Genomic DNA, 26,812 nt, shown 5'->3' on the forward strand with positions numbered 1-26,812 from the left:
GGAGTGGGGGATCGCAAGGTGCTCAGTGGGGGAGATTTTTGAGCCAGGATGAGCCAGGGAAAGGACTTTCACAAGGTAATGTCATCACTTAAGGCAAGGATCAGCCATTTTCACTTCTTTTGCGGTGGAATGTCATCAGTTAAGGCAAGGCAGGGCATTTTCCCTTCTTTTGTGATTCTTCAGTTACTTCAGGCCATCTGGATGTATACGTGCAAGTCACAGGGGATGCGATGGCTTGGCTTGGGCTCAGAGACCTGACATTCCTGCCTTCTTATATTAATAAGAAAAATAACATAAAATGGTATTGAAGTGTTGGGGCGGTGAAAATTTTGGGGGGGTGGTATGGAGAGTTAATGGGTGATGTTTCTCAGGGCTGCTTCAAGTGGGATTAGGGGTGGCGTGGGAACATAGAGTGGGAGAGATTAAGCTGAAGGAAGATTTTGTGGTAAGAGGCGATATTGTGGGGTTGTTAGAAAGAGCATTTCTCATATAGAATGATTGGTAATGGCCTGGATGAGGTTTTGTATGAATTGAAAAACTAAAGGGAAGACACAAGGTCTGTATAAGAGAAGGAGAAAAAACAGGTATTAAAGGACTAAGAATTGGGAGGACCTAGGACATCTAATTAGAGAGAGCCTAAGGGGGTTCAGCGTAAGGAGTGTCCACACAGGAGCTCAAATGTACCCTGTAGCATTCTGAGGACAGACGGAATTCTGAGAAGGGAAAGTGGTAAAAGTATTCTCTAGTCCTTTTTAAGTTGGGAATTGAGCTTGGTGAGGTGTGTCTTTAAAAGACCATTAGTCCGTTCTACCTTTCCTGAAGATTGAGGACGGTAAAGGATATAAAAGTTTCACTGGTCAGGGTCAGTCCAAGTGAAAGCGAAGAGAAGCTGGGATGAAGGGTGCAAAGGAATAGTAAACAAAGTATGTTTGAGATCTAGAACAGAACAATGGATTGTGGAGGGAGTATTGAGGACAGGAGAATATATGGCTTTGGCACCACAGGGTGGATAGGCAAAACAACATGGTTGATAAGGTGCAGATCTTGAACTAACCTGTAAGCCTTCTCTGGTTTTAGGACAGGTAAAATGGAGGAATTGTAAGGGGAGTTTACAGGCTTTAAAAGGCCATGCTGTAGCAGGTGAGTGATAACAGGCTTTAATCCTTTTAAAGCGTGCTGTGGGATGGGATATTGGTGTTGAGTGGGGTAGGGGTGATTAGGTTTTAATGAGATGGTAAAGGGTGCATGATCAGTCGCCAAGGAGGGAGTAGAGGTATCCTATACTTGTGAGTTAAGGTGGGGGGATATGAGAGGAAGATACAAAGGAGGCTTTGGGTTGGGGAGAAGGGCAGCAATGAGATGTGGCTGTAGTCCAGGAATAGTCAGGGAAGCAGATAATTTAGTTAAAATGCCTTGGCCTAATAAGGGAGCTGGGCAGGTGGGGATAACTAAAAAGAAGTGCATAAAAGAATGTCGTCCAAGTTGGCACCAGAGTTAGGGAGTTTTAAGAGGTTTAGAAGCTCTTCCCACAACAGTTACGAAGGCAAGGGAAACAGACCCTTGAAAAGAAGGTAATGTGGAGTGGGTAGCCTCTGTATTGATTAAGAAGGGGACGGACTTACCCTCCACTGTAAGAGTTACCCAGTGTCTGTGATGGTCCAGGAGGCTTCTGAGGCAGTGGGGCAGCATCAGTCTTCAGCTGCTAAGCCAAGAAGGTCTGGAAAGGAGTCAGAGAGGCTTGAGCCAGAGCTCCAGGGGCTCTACGAGTGGGCGAGTTGGACAGTCCTATTTCCAGTGGTGTCCCACACAGATGGGACATGGCTTAGGAGGAATCCCAGACTGCGGGCACTCTTTGGCCCAGTGGCCAGATTTCCAGGACTTGTAGCAAGCTCCTGGGGAGGAGATTCTGGAGGAACCTCTGGCAGCTGCGGTTCAGGCATTTGGAGTTGTGTGCTGGAGATGTGGCTGGGGTTTGTCTCACAGTGGAGGCAAGGAATTGAAACTCAGAAATAAGTTGCTACTTGGCTGCCTCTACTCTATTATTGTACTCCTTGAAGGCAAGGTTCATTAAGTCCTGTTGTGGGGTTTGAGGGCCGGAATTCAATTTTTGGAGTTTTATTTAATGTCAGGAGCAGATTGCATAATAAAATGTATATTGAGAATAAGACGGCCTTTTGACCTCTTAGGGTCTAGGGCTGTAAAATGTCTCAGAGTTGCTGCTAAATGGGCCATGAACTGGACTGAGTTTTTCATATTTGATGAAAAAGAGCCTAAATCCTAACTGATTTGGGGAAGTTCAGATAAAGAAAAAGGAGCATTAACCTTGACTATGCCTTTAGCTCTAGCCACTCTTTTAAGAGGAAATTGCTAGGCAGGTGGGGGAGGGCTAGTCGACGAATGAAACTGTAAGCCGGACTGAAGGTGAGGAGGGGAGATAATAAAAGGATTATAGGGTGGGGGAGCGGAGGCTGAGGAAAAATTGGGACCTAGCTTGGCCTGGTGAGGAGGGAGAGGTCAGCTGGGTCTGTAGAAAAGGAAGATTAGAAAGACTCAGCGATGCTTGGGGTTGGGACTGAGGGAACAGGCAGGAGGGAAAGAAGGAAGATTTGGGATGAGTTGCATTGGGAACAGAGACTAGGGAGGGACCGATGTGTAAAAGAATGCCTGGATGTCAGGCACCTCAGACTGTTTGCCCATTTTATGACAAGAATTATTTAGATCTTGTAGGATGGAAAAAATCAAAAGTGCCGTTTTCTGGCTATTTGGAACTACTGTTGAGTTTGTATTGGGGTCAAGTGGCGTTGTAGAAGAAAATAAGGCATTTAGGTTTTAGGTCAGGTGTGAGTTGAAGAGGTTTTAAGTTCTTGAGAACACAGGCTAAGGGAGAAGAAGGATGAATGGAGAGTGGAAGGTTGCCCATAGTGAAGGAGGCAAGTCCAGAGAAAAGAGAGAGTAGAGACATGGACAGAAGGGGTTCGGGGGTTCTTACCCTCCAGAAAAGCAGGAAAGGGATCGGGGCATGGAGATAAGAGGTTGGGGCACAGAGATAAGAGGTTGGGGCACAGAAATAAAGGGTTGGGGCACAGGGATAAGAGGTCAGGTTGCGGAAATAAGGGGTTGGGGCACAGAGATAAGAGGTCAGGGTGCGGAAATAAGGGGTCGGGAGGTTCTGGCCCCCCAGAAAAGTGGAGAAGGGGTAGAGACAGGGAGAGAAGGGGTTGGGGTTATTCCCCACCCCCAGAAAAGTGGGACTTGATACTAAGGGTGAAGGACAAAGGCAGGCGTCCCTGTGTGGTCAGACACCTCTGAAATGTGGGTGAATAATCAGAGAAGCATCCCCACAACGATTAAACACCAAGGGAAGGCTGCCTTCCTGAGTCCGTGACTGGTGCCAGAGTTTTGGGTCCACGGATAAAATGCGTCTCCTTCGTCTCTACCAGAAAAGGAAAGGGACTGAAATTAAGAGAAGGGAAAGATTGAAGTGTGGTGTCAAGATTGACAGGAGAAAGAGGTTGAGGGATAGAGAGAGAGTAAAAAGGGGCGCTTACCTGATTTAAAATTGGTGAGATGTTCCTTGGGCTGGTGGATCTGAGAACCTAAGGTTGTAGGTGGATCTTTCTCATGGAGCAAAGAGCAGGAGGACAGGAGATTGATCTCCCAAGGGAGGTCTCCTGATCTGAGTCACGGCACCAAAATGTCATGCACGTCCGTGTGAAGAGGCCACCAAGCAGGCTTTGCGTGAGCAATAAAGCTTTTTAATCACCTGGGTGCAGGTAGGCTGACTCTCTTTTCGGACTCAGCCCGCCTGCACCCAGGTGATTAAAAAGCTTTATTGCCCACACAAAGCCTGTTTGGTGGTCTCTTCACACAGACGCGTATGACACTAAGTTTAATGTGTTTAAAAACATTTTAAAATCTCTCAACCTTGGAGATATTGGCATGTATTTAAAATGTGTGTTATAGACAGATTTTGAATGAGGACAAACCTAAAATATGACAAGATACATAAGTTCGAAGATGAGTTATATGAAGATAATTGGGAACCTTCTCTTCCTCTCTGTGACCTAAGATAAACTATCTTAAAATAAGCAATTTAGGCAGGAAAAACAATAAATCCTAAAGAGAAGAGCAACCAAAAGAAGGCATAGGAGAAGCAAAGAGCTAAAGCTGGTAATCAAACTGTGTTTTGAATTCCACTAAAATAAAACAAAAGACAGCTTGTGAAGTTCAGCCTATGGAGAACAGAATCAAGCTAGTAATGCAGATCATTCAAAATAAATGTATAGAAAGAAAACCCCAAGAATTATTTTTTAAAAAGAAATGTATTTTTGTCTATTTCAAAGACTTCATGGAAAGGGAAACCTATATTAAGTTTGTAAGTTGAAAGTTGGGTGTTTCTTTGGGGATGGGATTACTGGTAGGTTTTAGAGTTTTTAAAAATAATGTTCTAATTTTCACAAAAGGGCATTCTAAATGGAATTTAATCTATTGTAGCTCAGGCATCCAAATATCAATTTTCCTTATGAACTATAAGATCTTTAATTTTTTTAAACTTTACTTTCTCTTGAAAATAAAAAACTACCTTTGGTAGTAAATAAACAGCTTACCAGGAGTTGACTTGTCTAATTATTTTTATTTCAAGTTGGGAGGGCTGGGTGCAGTGGCTCAGGTCTGTAATCCCAACACTTTGGGAGGCTGAGGCAGGTGGATTACCTGAGGTCAGGAGTTCGAGACCAGTCTGGCCAACATGGTGAAACCCTATCTCCACTAAAAATACAAAAAATTAGCTTGGCATGGTGGCAGGTGCCTGTAATCCAGCTACTCAGGAGGCTGAGGCAGGAGAATCACTTGAATCCAGCAGACAGAGGTTGCCATGAGCCAAGATCATGCCATTGCACTCTAACCTGGGCAACAGAGTGGTACTCTGTCCCAAAAAATAAAAATAAAAATAAATGAAAAGAAGGTTGGGAGGTTTAGCATATTTTATCTGCAAAAGGAAAGCAAAATTATATGATGTTTATTACACTGGGTTAAGTTCAAAAAAATAGAGTTGGTTTTCTTTCTCTTAAGCCTAGGTCTCCATGAATTGCTTGTGGTTGAAGACTGACCCACTGCAGGGCATGGTAGAGTCAAGCTAGTTTAAATTTCCCATGTCAAAAACTACATGCAGGCAGGATCTGATGACTTGATTCATTTTTATGTATAATAGAACCAAAGGAAAGCTAGGGCAGCTTGGTTTTGCAGAAACAGTTTTGAAATGTGTATTCTGGTTGTGACATGGTGGTTAATCACCTTTACTCTGTGCATTTGTGAAACCTGAATCTCATCAGTGAAATGAGGGAAGGGAACCAGATCAGTGATTCTCAACCAGAGATGATTTTACAACCGAGAAAGTGGGGTGCTACTAGCATTTAGTAGGTGCAGGCCAAGGATACTGCCAAAAATCCTACAATACCCAGTACATTCCCTGACAACAAAGAGTTATCCAGCCTCAAATGGCAATAATGCTGGCATTGAGCAACCCTGGATGAGAACATCTCTTGGCTCTCTCTGCTCCAGTACTATGAATCATGAAGCTAATTACTTTATGCCTTCCAAGGGCAATTCAGTCCAACCAACATTGATTAGGTGCCTTCTTTTTGTGTTTTAACTAAGAACTTTTCCCTATTTGACATACAAAAAGAAGGTAAAACTCTATCTCTGGAATTCCTCATATTCCAAATATTTTCCCATGTAGCTTCTACTCATGGTAACCCTGTTTGATAAGGAACATACATTTTCATTGATTCCAGATATATCGGCAAAATTATGGCTTTTCACCTTTCTAGACATTTCTTCTTTCTTACTATGTTTCCCCAATTATTAGGCTCCAAGACAATCAACTAAAAGAGAAATTTGAAAGAGTCAGATGGTTTGTATAACTCTTAAAATCCATATTGTTGGATTAAGTCATTCCTGATATTGGACCTTATTGTCTTCACCTGCACAATGAGAGTAGAGTACAATGCGCTCCTTGTATCCTGAAATTCTGTGTTTATGTCTTTAAATACTATTGGAGCCCTCCTGATATTTGATGATTAGATAATTCAAAAAAGAGGGGGTAAAACAAGTATTATTTAGGTCACAAGTTTGGAGAGATGGAAAATCTTAATTTATTGTTTAAGTCAACATCATGACAAATACCCACCTCTATAGGGTTTACTATGATGTGCATGTGTGTGTGTGTGCCTGTGTGTGTGTACGAGCACCGGCTTGCCCTTACCCCTGCAATTTGGATACAGCAATCTGCGGTAGAGAATATTTTTTCCCCTTTCTTTAAAAGTCAGTTTCTATTCACTTCCTATGTGTATTGCGAAATCATCAATATGATTTATTGCCACTATTTCCCTTTGAATAACTATAATTTTGTTTTGCTTTGACTTAAATTAAAACCCCTAAGAGATCATTTATTTTCAAAATTAAATATATGTGTGTATGCAAAAGATGATTAAATACACACATACATCCTTAGTAGTTTTTTAAAGGGTCTTGGCATTTGCTACTTAAGTTACTTTTTATTGCTTTTTCACATTGGTAAATTTGTCAACTATTTCTGCTGCAAATATACTGAATAAGAAGGCTAACTAGGCAACCTAAAATTTAAATGAAGATACTTTTAATAATGAAAGTGAACATGCCTTTGCACTTCCCTGTTTCTGGATTTACTGTCTCAGCATTCTTCAAGCGCAGAAGACACCATGTTTCATTCATGTGTTTTATAATTATAAAAGACTCTGGGTTAATCCTTGCAATAAACTTTGGGGATAATTTTTGCCTTTTAAATCTCTCTCTGGGAAGTGATGTGGGACTTACAAAGGCTCTGTATAAGAAAATAATTTAGTTGTAGAACATCAAACTTTTCACTTAAATCCCTTGTTAAAACAATAATAGATTCAAAGAACATAAGGTCAATATATTAAAAACTGTAAGATCACTTAAAAATATAATACTCCTTAAGTGTGAACAATATAAATGCTTCATATAATGTGTCTAAATGTATAGATTTGGTAACACCAAAAAGTTGTAATGCTATAATAAAAGCATATCTCAGGCCAGGCTTGGTGGCTCACACCTATAATACCAGCACTTTGGGAGGCCAAGGTGGGTGGATTACCTGAGGTTTGGAGTTCCAAACTAGCCTGGCCAACATGGTGAAACCCCGTCTCTACTAAAAATACAAAAATTAGCCAGGCATGGTGGTACGTGCCTGTAATCCCAGCTACTTGGGAGGCTGAGGCAGGAAAATTGCTTGAACCCGGGAGGCGGAGGTTGCAGTGAGCCGAGATGGCGCCACTGCCACTGCACTACAGTCTGGGCAATGGAGTGAGACTCCATCTCAAACAAACAAACAAAATAAAACAAAAAAAACCCCAGCATGCCTTGTATGTATGAATCTGTTCAGAATTTCAAAATTTTGAAAGTTTCTTTTTATTTCAAAGATATCTACATGCTTTTCGAGTCAATAAAGTCATAAGCTGATGTTTATATGCATTGTATCTCCACTTGAAAATGTTACACCAAAATAATAAAACCAGGGTCTATTCTGTTTTCCTAACAAAGATATGGTACTTTGACTACCTGACTGCCATAGGAATGAAGAAGAGCGTAGCCATTTATTTTTTATGTGCTTTCATAAAGATAATCCTATTTCTTTACAGTAAGTCACAAATCTGCAGGCAGCAGTCAAGTAACACATTTTCAAGGAACTTTTACTTATTCACTTGGTATAGTTTTCTACCATTCTCTGAAATGGAACAGCTCTTATGCTCCGAGCATCTCTTACAGTTTTAAAATCCACCTAGTTTTTGAAAATCTTCTTTGAGATGTCTCAAAATGACATCTGTCAGAGTCCCTTCTGTAAACGTCCCCTTTGTAAAAGGCTTTCTGCCAAGACACACCCAGCAGCCATTTCTAGTCTATGATTTCTGCACCAGACTAGTCACAGGGGAACTTGTGAATTGGTCCATTTATTCTAGATTTACTTGGCAATTGCTGGAAAAATTCTCTCTAATCTCTTATTCCCCAGATTTATCAGGGATTATCTTCACCACCACCACTTCCACCCTGGGAGTCAGCTCAGTGCTGACAGTGGTCACAGGGACCTTGCCTAGTGCTATCGAGGCTTCTGATCTTCTTGTTTTCCTCCATTCCCTCCATCCGCCTGCTCTCAGTCCCAGCACAGTTCATACGTTTGTACTCTGATTAATTATGTTCTTTTCCAGAGGTTTGATGTCCTAGGTCCTAGGCTTTTGAAACCCAATTTTTTTTTGTCAAAGTATTAACTCTGCCATGGGTTTCCAAAATCTATTTTGAAACCCAAACTCTACTTTTTCCTTACTTTTTTCAATTCTGCTTTAACATTTTAATCCAGAAACACGAGGATGGAATTAATCTTTAGCTGCCTGGGTTGACAGAAGGAACACAGAACACAGGACTATGAGTAAGACAAAACTAGAAAACATTTACAAGCATGTGGTCTCCACAGTGCTGAGTAGTGAGTGCTGTGGTTTTATGCTGAATGGTGCTGCTACTTCTCTGTCTACTTAGCTCCTTTCCTCTACACTTAATATTCAGGCATTTAACATTTGTACCAGGATCTGCAACAGGCCTGGGTGATTTCCCAGGAAATAAAGCAGACAATATCCCTCCCTCATGGAACTTAGATTCTAGTAAGTTCTCAATATTCTGGACCTTGGTCTCTGTCTTTTTGCTCCTATTTGTAACCTTTTCTGCACCCTGTGTACTTCCTCACTAAAAGCTGTCTACTTAACACTCAGGCTGCACATTCTGTGGCCTCCTACTGCAACAGAGGTGACACGTCTGGTCCTTGGGTCCTCTGATCATGGAGGAACGCTATCCTGGTGGCTAGTTACTGTAGCCTTTGACTTTCCTACTTCCTGAAAAAGAGAAAAAGACGATGATAGAATTCAATGGCAAGAACATGGGCTCTTGGATTTTTGAAAAAAAGCAGTCCTTACTGAACTGATTTTGTCCTACAAAAATGGGGCTACTAATCACCATTTCTAATGGAACCCATAATAATGTATATTTGTGATTTTTTAAAGTATAATTTCTTTAAATTTTTTCCAAGTGCTTTCATCTTTATTATAGTATAATTGACAAAAATTTTACATATTTAAGGTATAAAATATGATGATTTGATGTATGTGTACATTGTATAATGATTACCACAATCAAATTAATCAATGTAACTATTAATGTACTAGTTACTCTGTGTATGTATATGGGAGAAGAGATGAGGACACATAAGATCTATTCTCAGCAACTTTCAAGTAAAAAGTAAAATATTAACTGTAGTCACCATGCTATACATTAGCTCTCCAGAACTTATTCCTTTGATAACTGAATGTTTATACCCTTTAAACACCAGTTTTCCTTTTCACTTAAATCCCTTATTAAGACAATAATAGATTCAAAACAACAAAACATCCATTTCAACCAAACGTCCATTCCAACCTCTGGCAACCAGCATTCTACTCTTTGCTTCTGTAATTCTGACTATTTTAGATTCCACCAAAGTGAGATCATGCAATATTTTTCCTTTTGTGACTGGCTCATTTCACTTGGCATATCATCTTTGGAGTTCATTCATGTTATTGAAAATGGCAGGATTTCTTTCTTTTTTAAGGCTGAATAATATTTCATTGTTTGACACGTTTTATTTATTCATTTATCCATCAACAGACACTTCGGTTGTTTCCATATCTACTTGTTAACAATGATACTGCAATGGTTAAATGAAGTACTCACTATCAAAGGGCTCTAAACACTTAAATGTTTCTTGTTATCATTTCCTTTAGAATCACTGCAGTTTTGGAAGAAAGGAGTTGATTTCCTGCTAAAGGGTCAACTGAATATATTGTCTTCTTTCTCTCTTCCATTATGAGAAATTGTAGAAGCCTATTCTTTATTTTTATTTTTTATTTTTTTTTTGACTTCTTCAATTTTAATTGCTGCTCTCTCCTAAACACCTCCAGATGGGAAATGAAAGACCAGAATCAAACTATATGTGTAGAAAAACATAAAACTCAGCATTGTAGTCCTCTGCTGCTCACTGTGATTGATTATGGAGTAGCTTTCTTTCTTTTCCCTTGAGTGTACCTCCATCAGATACTTCCATGCTGATCCATGCCATCTGCTCTGTGAAACTCGCTGTCAGACAACCATACACTTTAAGCCCTAAGTTATCCGAATTCTATCTTTGAAATTATGTTATGATTATTAAAAATCTTTTTTATATAGAGGATTTCAAATAGCTAAGCATATGCTAAATTTTTCATACTTCACAAGTTCGAGTTTTCTTGGTTCAAATCAGGATTCAAAATAGATGTGTTGCTTTAAATATGTGTTTTAAAAATGCATATGGATTCTCCAAAATTTGGGTTTCTAAGCAAGAAGATATGCCATATAATCAAAACCAATTTATATTGGCTTTATCTTAGTGAAATGTAGATAATCAGAATCTCTTATTTCTTAGTAACATGGGGTTTCTGTGATGCTGTCTATAGTGTTGATATATCTTTAGATAAAGGGGTTGCTCTTTAAGAAAATATTACTACTTTTCATGATTTTATTAACAAGGTGTTGATTTAAATTAAAACTGTAGCAAAAATGCTGTGACTCTGATTTTAAATTGTTATAGGTTCTAGACAGCAAAGGAAAGCTGAAAATAAATGCTGCATTTAAAAATAAATGTTGCTTTACCAAAGAGGTGGGAAGATGGAAGACAGGATGGAGTGAAAGGCTCCGGTAATTTTACCTATGGTACTCTGAGTTCACAAAGGTGTCTTGTACTCAGACAGAAAACTGCAGTGTGAAGAGGGGACAGAATGAGTGAAGAGAAAGTGGATTTACACCCTTCACTTCCAAACCACAGGAAAGAAAGTGACTAAAATGCCAGGATGGAACAAAAGCATCTCAGATGTGCAGGCTTTAATGAGAAGAGCTCAAAATACCTTAAAATGTGTTTGATGTTGCAATGGAAACAGCTTTTGAAGTTAAACAGTATGATTTGATGGTTGAGTAGAAAGTAGGCTTTTTCTAGAGCACCAAATGCGTCAGATATGGCTATAACACTAATTTTCTGATGTGTCTGTCAGTTAAGCAGAGCTAAATTAATTTATTCACTGCATATTTGTCTGCTAATTTTTCTCTAATGAACAAAGATATTACTTGCTTCATAAGTTCCTGTCTTCTTGAAGTTTTGTAGAATATGATAGTATCAACAACAAAAATAATTAATTTTTTTCAAAAATTCAGGTCCTCAGTAAGGCCTTTTTTAGAAAAATTAGTTCTATGTATATTTACATTGAAAGAGGACAATTCTCAAGTGACTGAAAAGTGTTTAAAGCATTTTATTAGAAATAACTATGTTCTGAATGGTACTACCTAGGTTTTCTTCTAGGGTTTTTATGGTATTAGGTCTAACATTTAAGTCTCTAATCGATCTTGAATTAATTTTCGTATAAGGAGTAAGGAAAGGATCCAGTTTCAGCTTTCTACTTATGGCTAGCCAATTTTCCCAGCACCATTTATTAAATAGGGAATCATTTCCCCATTTCTTGTTTCTCTCAGGTTTGTCAAAGATCAGATGGCTGTAGATGTGTGGTATTATTTCTGAGGACTCTGTTCTGTTCCATTGGGAAGGGGAACATCACACACCGGGGCCTATCATGGGGTGGGGGGAGGGATTGCATTGGGAGTTATACCTGATGTAAATGAGGAGTTGATGGGTGCTGACGAGTTGATGGGTATAGCACATCAACATGGCACAAGTATACACATGTAACAAACCTGCACGTTATGCACATGTACCCTAGAACTTAAAGTATAATAATAAATAAAAAAAGAAATAACTATGTTACCTATCTCATTGATAGAAACATGTCCAAGTCTGTTTTATAATCCCTGTACATCTGTCAAAAACTAGAATATTAAAACATTCATCTATTGCATACTAAAGCAGGATAGAGTGGTGTTCATTTCAAGAATCATTTAGAATAGTGATCTCTAAAGTATTAGGTACTAACCTCAATATAATGCAGTGGGGTGGAAGTAGGGCACAGGTTAGACATGATAGAGATGTCGTTAGTGTGTTTTGAAACAAATCTCAAACAGAGGTCACAAACTATGGTCTGTGGGTCAAACCTGGCTCACCAATGTTTGTATAAATAAAGTATTATTGAAACACAGCCTTGCCTATTTCAGTTATGTGTCACTTAACAATGGGGATATGTTTTGAGAAATGCACCTTTTGGTGATTTTGTCATTGTGCTAACATCAGAAGGTACTTACACAAATCTAGATGGTGTAGCCCACTACACCCAGGCTTTGTGGTGTAGGCTATTGCTTGGCTACAAACCTGTACAGCACATTACTGTATTGAATACTGTAAGCAATTGTAACACAAGGGTAAGTATTTGTGTATCTAAACATATCTGATCATAGACAGGGTACTGTGAAAATATAATATAAAAGATAAAAGAAGGAACACCCGTATAGTGCACTTACCATGAATGGAGGTTGCTCTGGGTTAATCAGTGAGTGGTGAGTATATGTGAAGGCCTCAGACATTGCTTGTACATTATTGTAGATTTTAGGAACACTTAGATTACGCTAAATTTATTAATTATATGTTTTTTTGAGATGGAGTCTTGCTCTGTTGCCCAGGCTGGAGGGCAGTGATGCGATCTCGGCTCACTGTAACCTTCGTCTTCTGGATTCAAGCAATTCTCCTGTGTCAGCCTCCGGGTAGCTGGGACTACAGGTGCACGCCATCATACATAATTTTTTGTATTTTTGGTAGAGATGGGATTTTACTGTGTTGACAAGGCTGGCATTGAACTCCTGACCTCAGGTGATCTGCCCACCTCAGCATCCCAAAGTGCTGGAATCACAGGTGTGAGCCACCATGCCTGGCCACTTTTTTTTTTTTTTTTTAATAATAACCTCAGCTTACTGTAATTTTTTACTTAATAAATTTGAATTTTTTAAACTTTTTGACTCTTGTAATAACACAACTTAAAATACAAACACATTGAGCAGTTGTACAAAAATATTTTTTATTTATATCCTTAAACTATAAGCCTTTTCTCTATTGTAAAATTTTCCGGAATTTTTTTTTTTTTTTTTTTTTTTACATTTTAAACTTTTTTTTTTTTTTTTCCTCCTCAAACACAAGTACACACATTAGCCTAGGCAGGGTCAATCACTCCACAATAGGAATTTTTCAGCTCCATGTTAATCTTATGGGACCACTAATACACGTATGGTCTGCTGACCAAAACATCATTATACAGGGCATGACTGTATGTATCTATTGTTTAAGGCTGCTTTCATGTTACTATGTTAGGATTGAGTAATTGTGACAGATTTATGGTTTGCAAAGGCTGCAGTATTTACTAATGGGAACTTTACAGGAAAACATTTGCCAACTTCTAACATAAAATAACAAGAAAGATTCTAAGCTTTACTGATTTATATGGGTTTACACGGGTCTCCTTTGTAGGTCTAAGTGCTAGGTCGTTACAACCCATATATATTCTAAATGAGATTCCCTGCAAAAGTGTCAGGCCTTTCTAACTTGGGGTGATGGGACAGTGAGCCCTCAGTTGGCCATTATTTAAGCCTGTTGTATCTTATCACACTATATGTGCCCAGTTAGCTAGACATACGATTTATCATTTTTAACTATTTTTAATGAAAATAGTCATCTTAAAATGAGCAAATGAGTTTATTAAAAAAAATCCTTCTGCAAAATATGCAAAATAATCTAGATTGACTATACCACTGCTGATATAAGCATAAGCAACAAGAAATAGCAGAGGTGACACCATATCTATGTCTAGCATAAGCTGGTCATCAGCCATACATATCAATTTTAAACCCTGAAAATCTACTTGAATTTGATAAAAAGTAGGTTATTTTTTGAAATGATTAAAAAATTTTAAAATATATTTTTATATCTGCTTTTATTATGAATACACCTATCCTTAAGTTTATATTTTTGCCTTGAGTTTTAACTAATAATTGCATTATGGCATCATAGTTGATAAGACATTAACAAAACCGGCATCCAAGGCCATGCAGCTGTGCGATTTTCAGTACTGTTTAAAGACACAAGGTACTCAATATTATAATGTGTGAAGTTTTACTGAAGTAAATGATAAAATTCTCTTTTGAAGAATCTAAATAGGGAAGAAATGGAAAACCCAGTTCAGCTGGGGATACATGTGTTCTTCCTGTTGAAGTATTTATTCCAGAATAATAACAATAGAATGATGAACTGAAATTTATAATTTTGTAATTAAATGCCATTAGAAAATGCATAGAAAACACCTGTGAAGATTTGAAAAAAGTGAGTAATGAGCCAATTACTCCCAATGAGGGAGTTTTATTATGCAGTTGGATCAAAGTATAGATTTTAAAATAGTCTCATTTATAACATTTGTTTTCTAAATATGAAATATACAGAAAGCGTCATTTGAAATACATGAAATATACAGAAAGTGACATTTTGGATTCTTAAGGGAAAAATAAATAATAAAAAAATTTGTTCTCTAAAGTAAGTGACTTCTTTAGTAAAAGCACTGTTTTATGAGAAAATTCTGGAGGTATAATAGCAATGGGCTACATTAATGATTGTACTATGAGGTTGCAGTTATATCAACATTTATAGGTAACCTATAATGACAAAGGAGATATACACACACAAACACATACACATGTAGAGGACTCTTTACAATAATAAAACTGTCTTTATGAGAAGGACTATGAAAATCTTTGGGATCATTCAGAGATTCTCAAGTTACCTCAAATTATTTTAAAAAGTAACAAACTTCAAGATGCATTAAGAATATTCATTTTTGAAAAATACAAGTAAGGTTCCTGGTTTAATGTTCTATCTTTCTGTGGAAGCCTAGGCATAGACAAGTTGCCATGGAAAGTACTATATAGCTGATGATAGTCTTCATTATTTTAGAAGTAAAGGCTAAACCAACTTACACCCCAAATTCTGGGCACAAAGATAATCCCAGGTAATGGTCCCTTCCCTGTACGAACCTGCTGGAAAAACGTCTCATCCAGGAAATTCATTTGCTATGGAAATAAATAAAATACAAAAGGAAAAAAAAAACCCTCCAAATTGAATAACAAACAATATTAATATTTAACTTGAGACTTTTAAAACAAAGTGTAGTGAACAGTTGAAAAATGACAGAGTATCCCAGGTACCTACCACATATTTAAAAAAAAAAAAAAAAAAAAAAAAAAAAAGGAGAGAGCATAATCTGCAAAATGGGTAGGTTGAATTCAGGCTAAAAGTTCCTTAAGCAAGACACGTTATAAGCAAGACCTTATAATGCTAAAAGATGACATTTACAAGGAAAATACAGTCATTAGGATATGAAAAAGTCAAAATATAACATCAACCTTCATAAGACAAAAGCAGGAGATAAGATTTGAAAAAAGTGAAAATATATTACTGGTAAAATATTTTGTTAACAATTTTTCAGTTTATCATAGTTTAAATAAAAAATAGGTAAAAGTAGATCATCCTGAGTAAATCTAATTTACATATATTCAGATTCTATCCTGCAAACAAAGCAAAATGTTACTCTCTTTAATATCTGTGGAACTCTCACGAAAACTGACTATACATTAACCTAAAAAAGAAAGCCTATTAATTGCCAAGATGGAAATAATATACACAAATTTATCTGATCACAAAAAATTTATAAATTAATAACAAAGTTGAAAACATAAAAAGTTTCTGACATTTGTAAGTGGAAAATTTGCTTTTTCATGAAACGTTGATGAAAGAAGAAATTCAGAATAAAATTTCTGTGTTTTGCTTCTTTTTTCTCTTGCTTTATTGAGGTGTAATTGACAACTAAAAATTGTATATATTTTAGATAAAAACTTGATGTTTTGATACATGTATATATTGTGAAGTGATCACCACAATCAAGGTAGTATATTTATCACCTCATGCAATTACCATTATTATACTATTATTGTTGCGGTAAGAATATTTAGCATCCGCCCTCTTAGCAATCAAATATACAGTACACTATTGTTAGTTATATTAATATTGCCATTCATTAGATCACCAGAAGTTATTCATCTTTGGTAGCTGAAACTTTGTACCTTTTGACTAACACTGACCCATTTTCCCCTCCCCTCTGCCCCTGGTAATCACTATTCTACTCTCTGCCTTCTATGAGTTTGACTATTTTGGATTTCACACATAAGGTAATGCTCTATTTGTCTTTCCATGTCTGGTTTACTTCACTTAGCATAATGTCTCCCAGGTTAATTGATATTGTCACTAATGGCAGGATTTCTTTGTTGTTTAAGGATGATTAATATTCCATTATATGTATTTATGTATTATACCACATTTCCTTTATCCACTTACCTATCAATACACATCTAGGTTATTCCCATTTCTTGGGTATAGTTCTGCAGTGTATATGAAAGTACAGATAACTCGTGATACTGATTTAATTTCCTTTGGTGATATACCCAGACGTGGGATTGCTGGATTTTTATGGTAGCCATATTTTAAATTTTGGGGGGAACCTTCATACTGTTTTCCTTACTGACTTACCAATTAACATTCCCACCAGCAGTGTACAAGTGTTCTCTTTTTTCCACATTCTGGCCAACACTCATTCCTATTGCTAATACTCATTCCAACAGGTGTGGTATGATATCTCATTGTGGTTTTGATTTGCATTTCCCTGATGATTAGTGGTGTTGAGTGCCCTTTCATATACCTGTTGGTCTTTTCATATGCTCATTGCCATATCTTCTTTTGAAAAGTATCTATTCGGGTCCTTTGCCCATTTTTTAATTGAGTTATTTGTGCTTTTTTGGTATTGAGTTGTATGAGGTTATTTTTTAATATATGTATTTTGCATGTTAGTGTCTTATATATAGTTTGCAAATATTTTCTTCCTATATTCTGTAGGTTGCCTTTTCACACTATTGAATGTTCCCTTTGCTATACAGAGATTTTTTTTAAGTTTGTTGCAATCCCACTTACCTATTTTTGCTTTTGGTGTCTGTGCTTTTGCTGTCAAATCAAAAAATGGACAAACAAGCAAAAACATTACCCACAACTATCTCAAGCAGAAGCTTTTTTTCTTGTTTGCTTCTAGTAGTTATACAGTTTTGGGTCTTATGTTTATGTGTTTAATCCATTTTGAGTTGATTTTTGTATATTGTGTGAAATAAGGATCCATTTTCATTCTTCTGCATGAGGACATACAGTTTTCATCACACCATTTATTAAGGAGACTATCCTTTCACCTTGTCAAAGATTAGTTGTCCAACCATAATGGGTAGATTTATTTTTGTTCTCTTGGTCTGTAGTCTACTTCTATGACAGTGCCATACTGTTTTGATTACTGTGGTTTTGTAATATACTTTGAAGTCACAAAATGTGATCACCTCAAAAAAGGGTCTTTGAAAAATTTCTTTGGATTCACAGATTGAGAGTATTTTTAATATTGTCTTTTTGGCTTGCATATGTCTTCTGATCTTTCTATAATAAGCTTATATTACTTTGTAATTATATTAAAACTAAGCCTTTTAAAATAATAAAAAGAAGATCTAACTTGAAAAAATAGAAAATAAAGTTTCTTTCTGGAAAAGTAAGCTAATGCAATCATTGTTTTTCAAATTATTGTCTATTAGAACGTATAAGATATAGTTAAAACAGTCCTTGAAAGGAAATTGCATAATGTAAAAATGCTAAATAAATAAGAAGATTAATAAAGGCCAACCAAGTAAGCATTCAATTTGGAAAATTTAAAAACAAAAATAAAACAAATATTTAGAGGAAACATTATTTAAGGAGAAAATCATTATTCTTTGCAAAAGAAAATAAATGAAAAGGAGTTTATAGGATTAGAAAAAGATAAATAGCTAGAAAGCAGAACAGTTGTAAAACTCCTAAATATAATAAAATGTATTCATTGAAAAAAGTGTAAAATAGCAAACTGTTAGCTAAACAGATCAATAAAAAGGGAGAACATATAAAATAGAAAATGAGAAATAGACATGAAAATAACTAAGAATATAGAGGACACAAAATATGACACTGCTTCTCTCACACTTATGCAAGTGAATTAGGAAATCCACAGGAAATAAATACTTTATAGCAAAAATACCTAGAAAAATATAAAAATAAAATTCCAGTAAACCAATTACCAAAAGAAAAACTGAAAAAAAAAAAAAAAAAATGAAGTTACCCTCAAAAAGTTCCAGGTCACAAATAGATTCACAGGGAAATTCTAAAAATCTTTTAAGGAACAAATTCAGTTATGTGTTGCTTAACAATGGAAATACATTCTGAGAAATCCATCCTTAGGGGAATTCTTTTATTATTATTATTTTTTTTTTCATAAGTTATTGGGGTGTGGGTGGTATTTGGTTACATGAATAAGTTCTTTAGTGGTGATTTGTGAGACCCTGGTGCTCCCATCACCCGAGCAGTATATACTGCACCATATATGTTGTCTTTTATCCCTTGACCCCCTTACACTCTTCCCCCCAAGTCCCCAAAGTCCATTGTATCATTCTTATGCCTTTGCGTCCTCATAGCTTAGGTCCCACATATCAGTGAGAACATACGATGTTTGGTTTTCCATTCCTGAGTTACTTCACTTAGAATAATAGTCTCCAATCTCATCCAGGTCACTGCAAATGCTGTTAATTCACTCCTTTTTATGGCTGAGTAGTATTCCATTGTCTACAGTGTATACATACCACAGTTTCTTTATCCAGTCATTGATTGATGGGCATTTGGGTTGGTTCTACGATTTTGCAATTGTGAATTGTGCTGCTATAAACATGTGTGTGCAAGTATGTTTTTCGAATAATGACTTTTTCCTCTGGGTAGATACCCAGTAGTGAGATTGCTGGATCAAAGGGTAGTTCTACTTTTAGTTCTTTAAGGAATCTCTACGCTGTTTTCCACAGTGGCTGTACTAGTTAGGGGAATTCTGTTTTGTGCAAACATCATAGATTTTGCCTTACACAACCCTAGATGGTATAGCCTATTACACACCTAGGCTATAGGGTATAGTATAGCCTATTGCTTCTAGGCTACAAACCTGTACAGCACAGTACTGTACTGAATATCGTAGGCAACTGTCACACAATGGTAAGTATCTGTGTATCTAAGCATATCTGAACATAGAAAAGATTATATGTTCAGATGTGGTATAATCTCATGGGACCACCATTATATATGCAGTTTGTTGTTGGCTGAAATGTCATTATGCAGTCCATGACTACAACTCTAATAGCAGAGAGTTGTAGACTATAGTAATGCAAGGATATCTTCTATATCATTTTATGTAGCAAGTGCAACATTGTTATGAAACCCAACAGAAGTTGCATGTAAAGGAAACTTCAGCCTAAACTCAGTTATAAATATCAATGCAGATATCTCAATTTAGTAGGAAACAGAACTCAGTGGAACATTAAAGAATGCTGTGTGCTTACCAAGTAGGATTTAATGCAAGTGGAAAATAACATAGTTGTCTCCTTAGACTTTAAGTGCCATCTTTATTAAATGAACAAAACAGAACTCTTAAGGACTTTCAGTAAGGGATGGTGGATTGAACAATGCCTCTAAATATGCTCCTTCCAATATTTCCTTTAAATTATGGTAAAGATGTATTGTAAAGATATAATCTACAAGTATAGGAAGTAAGAAGAGGAGACACAGCAATAGAATTTTAAAGGCAGAAAAATATCCTGATGAGGAAAAACTGACATAGCAACCCAAGAAAGTGAAATCCTAGGCTGGCCAGGGAGAAAGCCAAGTACTGATTCCATTTCTATCTTAGAGTTCTCAAAAGGCTTAGGATTTGGAGGTGCTTGATACCTCTGAAGGGAAAGTAAAGAAATGTTAGCTGAAAAAAGGAAGATAAGGTAAAAGCTATTTAAGAAGTAGCTATCCCCAAATTCATGTTTCTTCATGACTGATTAACTCCCATTTTAAGAGAATAATTCTCACGACTAGAGAGAAGAAAACAGGATTTCTGGCTTGGGGCCTCCCGGCATAGTGGAGAGCAGTGGAGCTCTTCTGAAAGCAGGAGACTAAGTGATGCTATGAGGGATTAATGCTGACATGCACTATCTCTTCCATTCACATATCAGAACACTTGTAGGCAGGCCTTTGCCTTCTAGCCAGGAGATTGAAAATGTCTTTTTTGAGGAATCTGACCAATACAAAGAGGAAAGCTCTCAAGTTATTGAGATTGGGTTACACTGTACAGTGAAACTCAAATAGCCTGATCCATGTGCTCAGAATTTCCAAAGTGCTCTTAATTCCTGACTCTAAAATATTAGCAGATAATTAAAGATATCCAGATACCTGAGGAAGACTTCCAATATGAAATAAGAACAGAAAACCAAACCCAAAAAAATGACCAAACAAGAAATAAACAAACAAAAAACACAGGAAACACTATTTAGAGAGGAAAAAAACTCAAGAACATCAATATTTTTACAGATAGATAAGATAGTGCCTCTATAAAATCAAAACACAATACTAAAAAAAAGAAAAAAAAAGAATACTTGGAAAATAAAAGGACCTCTTGGAAATTAAGCACAACATTGCAGAAACAAAGAATGCAGTATAAAAGTTGGAGGTGGGGTGACTAACTCACCACAGTTTGTCTTAGCACTAAAAGTCCCACTCCTGGGAAACCTCTCTATCCTGGGTCACCTTAGTTGGAGGATGATATGGTTTGGCCCTGTGTGCCCACCCAAATCTCTTGTTGAATTGTAATCTCCCGTGTTGGGGGAGGGACTTGGTGGGAGGTGATTGGATCATGGGGGCAGATTTCCCTCTTGCTGTTGTCATGACAGTGAAACAGTTCTCATGAAATCACGTTGTTTAATATGTGCAGCACTTCCCTTTCACTCTCTCTTCTGCTCCGCCATAGTAAGATGTGCTTGCTTCCTCTTCGGCCATAATTATAAGTTTCCTGAGACCTCCCACCCATGCTTCTTGTACAGCATGTGGAACTGTAGTCAATTTAACCTCTTTCCTTTATAAATTACTGAGTATCAGATAGTTCTTTATAGCAGTATGAGAACAAACTAATACAGAGGACAAATTAACTAAACCTCTCAAGCTGATGAGCAAAAGAAAAAGAGATGAGAATTGGACTATCTTAAAAAGTCCAACATCCAGAAAGAGAAGAGAGAAGAAAAGGAGAAGGAAATGATAAAATAATTCATGAAAATTTTCCAAAATGTTACAGAAAAAGGGCATCAAGTTCCTACAAAAGTAGATGAAAATATACCCATGGCAAAGCGCATACTGGGGAATTTTTGGATTACTGAGGACAAAAAGAAATCCTGTGTGCTTCCAGAGGGAGAGGACAACAAAAAGTGTCATTTACAAATAATCGGAAATCAAAATGGCTGGGTTTCGAAACCACGCTGGACAATACAATAATCCAGTATAATAATGCTTTCAAAATTCTGAAAGAAATTATTTTCCAACCTGGAATTTCATATTCAAACAACCAAATGTAAGAGTAGAAGAAAGTCAGTTTTCAACATGCAAGTTATTGGAAATTGGCTTCCAATACTCCATTTTCCCAGGAAGCTCCTTTAGGGTCCAGTAAATATGAGACAAAATTTAAAAAAAGTAAGACACAGGCTATTAGAAACAGGAGATCGAGGCCAGGCGCCGTGGCTCAGGCCTGTAATCCCAGCACTTTGGGAGGCAGAGGCAGGCAGATCACGAAGTCAGGAGATAGAGACCATCCTGACTAACACGGTGAACCCCCGTCTCTACTAAAAATACAAAAAATTAGCCGGGCGTGGTGGCGGGCGCCTGTAGTCCCAGCTACTCGGGAGGCTGAGGCAGGAGAATGGCGTGAACCCGGGAGGCGGAGCTTGCAGTGAGCCGAGATTGCGCCACTGCACTCCAGCCTGGGCGATAGAGCGAGACTCCATCTCAAAAAGAAAGAAAAGAAAAGAAAAAAAGAAACAGGAGATCGAACATGGGAGAGAGACAAATTAAATACCCAGGATTATGCTAAAGAGAATCACGGGATAATAAAGTATACAAACATAGAAGGCAATTAGCACAGATTGAAACATACATATTGAAGCTGTCACCACCAAGAATCCTTTCACCTTTGTGTTGTATTCCAACTGACAGTACTCAAGTGAGCTTGGCCAAGGTTCTTAGCTGTCTTTTGCCTGTCCAAGTGCTGGTAAGACTCTGCTCTCCCTCGCTGCCCAGCTGCCTGGATAGAGTGAGGACAACACCTGATCCTACAGAAACATTCATGTTTGACCTACTCCTAAGAGCTGGGGATTGGCAAAGGTAAACTTAGAAGCACAAAACACAGAGTAGCACACTCTCTGCTAACATTTTCCTCTTGATTAGATAGAACTTGATTCTGCCAGATAACTGCATTTGGTGAACCCGTTGCTTTCCATGGATGACCATGGACTTGCCCCCGACAACCTGAGAATTGATTTTTACAACCTCCAAGAAAAAAACTGAAACCTGAATATAAACCAGAGACTGTTCAAACCACTTTTCCTAAGCATCTGCAACTATCAATAATAACACTGTTCTTTTCTCACATAGTTAGTCTTGTGTTTGCTACTCGGTTGTCATATTAATCACTTTTACACTGATTAATAATTTATTTAATTACTTGGTAAAACAATGAAATGTCTGATTTAGAAATAAAACAAAATTATAAGTCAGAATCATCTTTAATGGACAATTACTGCATATGTTCCATTAAAGCCACCCACTGACATGGCTTTCATTTCATTTTCATTCAATGTTAGAGGCATTAACCAATGAAATTAGACAAATGGAAGAAATGAAAACTATAATAACTGGCAAAGAGGAGACAAATTTATCACTGTGTTAGGTGAACTGATTTTTTTTCATGATAGACCCAAAACTGCTAAGAGAATCAAGTGAACGACAATTACAATCAGTACTATAATTCAGTAATGTGTCTTGGTAGAAAATAAATAGCTGTTGTGTACTGATACAGAACAATTCCAAAACTGTCAAATAAAAAAAAATCAAACAACACACAGAATATTATAAAGAGGATGTTATCTTTTTAAATTTTAAATTTAAGTTTCTATTTTTCCTTCAGCTTTGAAGTTCCAGGGTACATGTGCAGGATGTCTAGGTTTGTTACATAGGTAAATGTGTGCCATAGTGGTTGGCTGCATGGGTCAACACATCACCTAGGTCTTATGTCCAGCATCCATTAGCTATTATTCCTGATACTCTTCCTCCTCCCACAACCCTGGACAAGCCCCCGCAAGTGTTGTTCCCTCACCATGTATCCATGTGTTCTTATTTTTCAGCTCCCACATCTAAGGGAGAGCATGTGGTGTTTTGTTTTACTGATCCTGAATTAGTTTACTGAGGATAATGGCTTCCAGCTCCATCCATGTCTCTGCAAAGAACATGATCTTGTTCCTTTTTATGGCCACAGAGTATTCCATGGTGTATATGTACCACATTTTCTTTATCTAGTCTATCATCAGTAGGCATTTGGATTGATTCCATGTCTTTGCTAGATGCTATCTTTTAAATATAATAAATGTATGCCTGTGCTGAGTGGGTAAAATAAGATATAGATTCGTTTTGCTTGATTTGTAGAAGACACATACCTGTATGTAGGCCCTTTCTGCAACTTTTCTTTGTAGCCTCAAGACTTCGTACTCTTTTGATTTCCTTGCTCCATTCACATAATTTATGGCCTCATGTAGTAGTTCCTACTTCCTCAAAGGCATTCATCCTGTTTCCATGTTAAAGAGTCACTCTAGTTTAGGCCTCATAACCTCCTTTCTTTGTAGTTGCACTCCTCTCTTTGTTGCACCGTGAGTTTCTCTCCAAAACAACACATTGCCTAGAATCAAAGACCTCATTCATTCTTTCCAGACCCACCTCTCCCTGATTCCTTATCCATGACAAACTCAACTCCGAAACTTACTATGTCATGAACTAAACCTTGTACTTCTGCCCCTGCCCTCACGTGTTAATATTCTGCACAATGCCCTCCCCGTGACTCCCTGATTTTTTCCAGACAAAAATCACAAGCATCTTTAAATTAATTTCCATGACTACCTACCTCTTCCATGATGATGTTCCTTTGGATGGATTTCCTTTGGATGGATTCTCTTCTTCCTTACACATATCTCCCCTTAATACTTTCAAAAATAAACCTGGTACGCTTCAGGAGACATTCTGCAGGCACTTGTTTTGTTCTGCTGAAGAGGCTGGAGGTGGGGAATGAAAGGAATTTTTGAAAGAGACACACACTATACGCTGAAAGCAGGTGTCTCATGAGGGACACCTCCTCATGAGGAGAGGTTTTCTTCTTACTGGTAAGAGATTCTGATCTATGTCTATCATAGACCTGATTCCAAATGTGCTTGACTTTTTTACACTAACATCCTCTTATGCCTTTCTTCTTCCCCCCAGGATGTAACAGTCCCTTCCAAGCCTGTCTCGCTCCATCCTTTATATCAGACTAAACTCTATCCTCCTGCTAAGTCACTGCTGCATCCACAGACCCTCTCACAGGCTGACTGTCTTGCCCCAGGACCCTTCAGTCATCTGTCCTTCTCCTTGAGTGATGAACAGGATAATTCTCACACCCTCCTCAGTCACAATGCATGCAACAAGGTGAGAACTCCTCCCCAAAATGAGGATTATTCTGTGCTGTGAACCTTCATTACACTTGACTTTTAAAACTTAAATGTGGAGAAAACTTATGTGTTAGAAATATTTAAATATTAAATATCTAAATGTATAAAGAATATTAAATATTTGTGTGAAAGCATATTACCTTATAAGCAGATAATAATTGAACTTGGGAAATAATAACCATTTATATATTTTTCCAAAGTCATTCACTGATTTGTATTTTTCATTGTTCCATGTTCTAACTCCATGGTGGAAATTCCAAGACATTTTTCAAAACCTCACAAAATGCCATTATTAATTTATATTCTAGTCTTAGTTCAGTGTTCCTAAAAACCTTCCTTAAATTACAGTGCCTTGTTGAGGAGGCACTTATAATTAGAGTCAATGGGCAAAAAATGACTTAGAATTACTGTGAGTATCTGCAAAATAATATTCACATTTTACTGTAAAATGTACCTATCTGCTTCACTGTGTATAGTAATAGGATATGTAAAAAGTAATGAAGTGTTTCATACCTGAAATGTGTATATGTGTGTGTGTGTGCGCGTCTGTCTGTCTGTGTATGATACAAAACAAGTAAAAAATATTTATAGTTGACTTTTGAATTCAATCATAAATGTTTTCTAGGAACAAGCAGTTAAACTATATGGGGCTTACTTATAAGTGCCCTTTGCTCTTCCGTTAAGGGCATTCTGGCTAGTACAGGTGCTCAGACCCTGAAAATTTCCTAAAATAATGGACTGGTTAAACTTTAATTAAATCTTTTTGTGAAATTCAAAATCCTGTTTAAAAGCATTTATTCTACAAGATATCGATCTCCAATTAAATACATCTCTAAACTTAGAAATCAATCAAGATCATCTTCCAGAATGTAGTTGGATAATACTCCCTGGAGCCTGAGGCATTTTTAAAGAAAAAAATGTCGGTAAACTCTGTCTAAATGCAAACAGTTATCTAAAAGCAAACACTATAATACTATTACATAAGGAAAAAATAGATTTTTATATTTAATAGCTTCTGTGACAACTGCATGATCAATTTTGATTAAACGAATTTTATAATATCAATTTTTTGCCAATAAATGTTTTTGGGCAACATTCAATATGACATTTATCTGACCTTTGTTTGTGTCCCACTCTTGGACTAGAAAATAAGTATATGAGAGAAAGTATAATATTTTAAAAATTATTTCATATTATTTGAAATTCTTTCTGATTTAATATTTACCAACAGCCATGAAATCCATTTAGTTATTTGAGTTAATAATTCTGATAATAATATTACCATTTTCTTATAAATTGTCATCTATGATAAGGTTATGATTTAATTTACAGATATCAATTACGTGATATAGCTCGTTCTTTTGATATTTTGAGAGTGTTTTCTGGAACTGTTCCGCAAGGATAGACTCTATTTTATCCATATTTCAGCCTTTGTTTAGTTAGGCTGAGAAGAACAAAAGCTGTGTGAAATTGGACAACTATTTTCAGTCCACATAATCCTCATAATAGATCTTGTCTTTTTGAGTGTGAGGTTTATTGATACTGAATAAAGAACCATTCAGAACCAAAATAATGACAGTAATAATAATAAGATAGCAATACAACATTTTTAATGGAATGTTCAGTTCCTTAGTCTTGAATCTGTATTGTCTTATTAAAGAATTACCAATTTGATGTCTACATTTATGAATATTGTTTGTTAGATACTGGGTCAATAGCATACTAATTTATCAGGAATTTTTCTTTTTAATTGAAATAACTTAATGCCCTTAATTGTAAGACATAATCTCTTATTTAATTAACTTTTATCTAATACCCTAACATCATTCCCAAGTCTGACCTTACAGCTTTGCCTACTGGGTTATCTCCAAACTCAAATCTTCCCATCCTTCCCTCTGGACAACCATGCTGAACTTGTCTTACAAATCTTTAGAGTCCCTCTTTAACTGGGTACAATAGGTGTTCAACAGGTTTTATTCTTCTGCTGCTGAGTCTGCAGTGTGCGCTCTTCTCTTCT

At 36.8% G+C, this 26,812-nt stretch overlaps 1 protein-coding gene across 1 annotated transcript in view; it reads left to right on the forward strand.

The window, feature by feature from the left end:
• MLIP (muscular LMNA interacting protein) overlaps nt 1-26,812 on the forward strand; it is a 137,033-nt gene that overhangs the window by 96,677 nt on the left and 13,544 nt on the right. Inside the window, exon 12 of the mRNA XM_073006184.1 lies at nt 24,569-24,772. Coding sequence (XP_072862285.1) covers nt 24,569-24,772 — 204 coding nt within the window. The remainder of the gene's footprint in view (nt 1-24,568; nt 24,773-26,812) is intronic.

The sequence above is a fragment of the Chlorocebus sabaeus genome, chromosome 17, assembly GCF_047675955.1.
Source record: "Chlorocebus sabaeus isolate Y175 chromosome 17, mChlSab1.0.hap1, whole genome shotgun sequence".
Classification (NCBI taxonomy): Eukaryota; Metazoa; Chordata; class Mammalia; order Primates; family Cercopithecidae; genus Chlorocebus; species Chlorocebus sabaeus.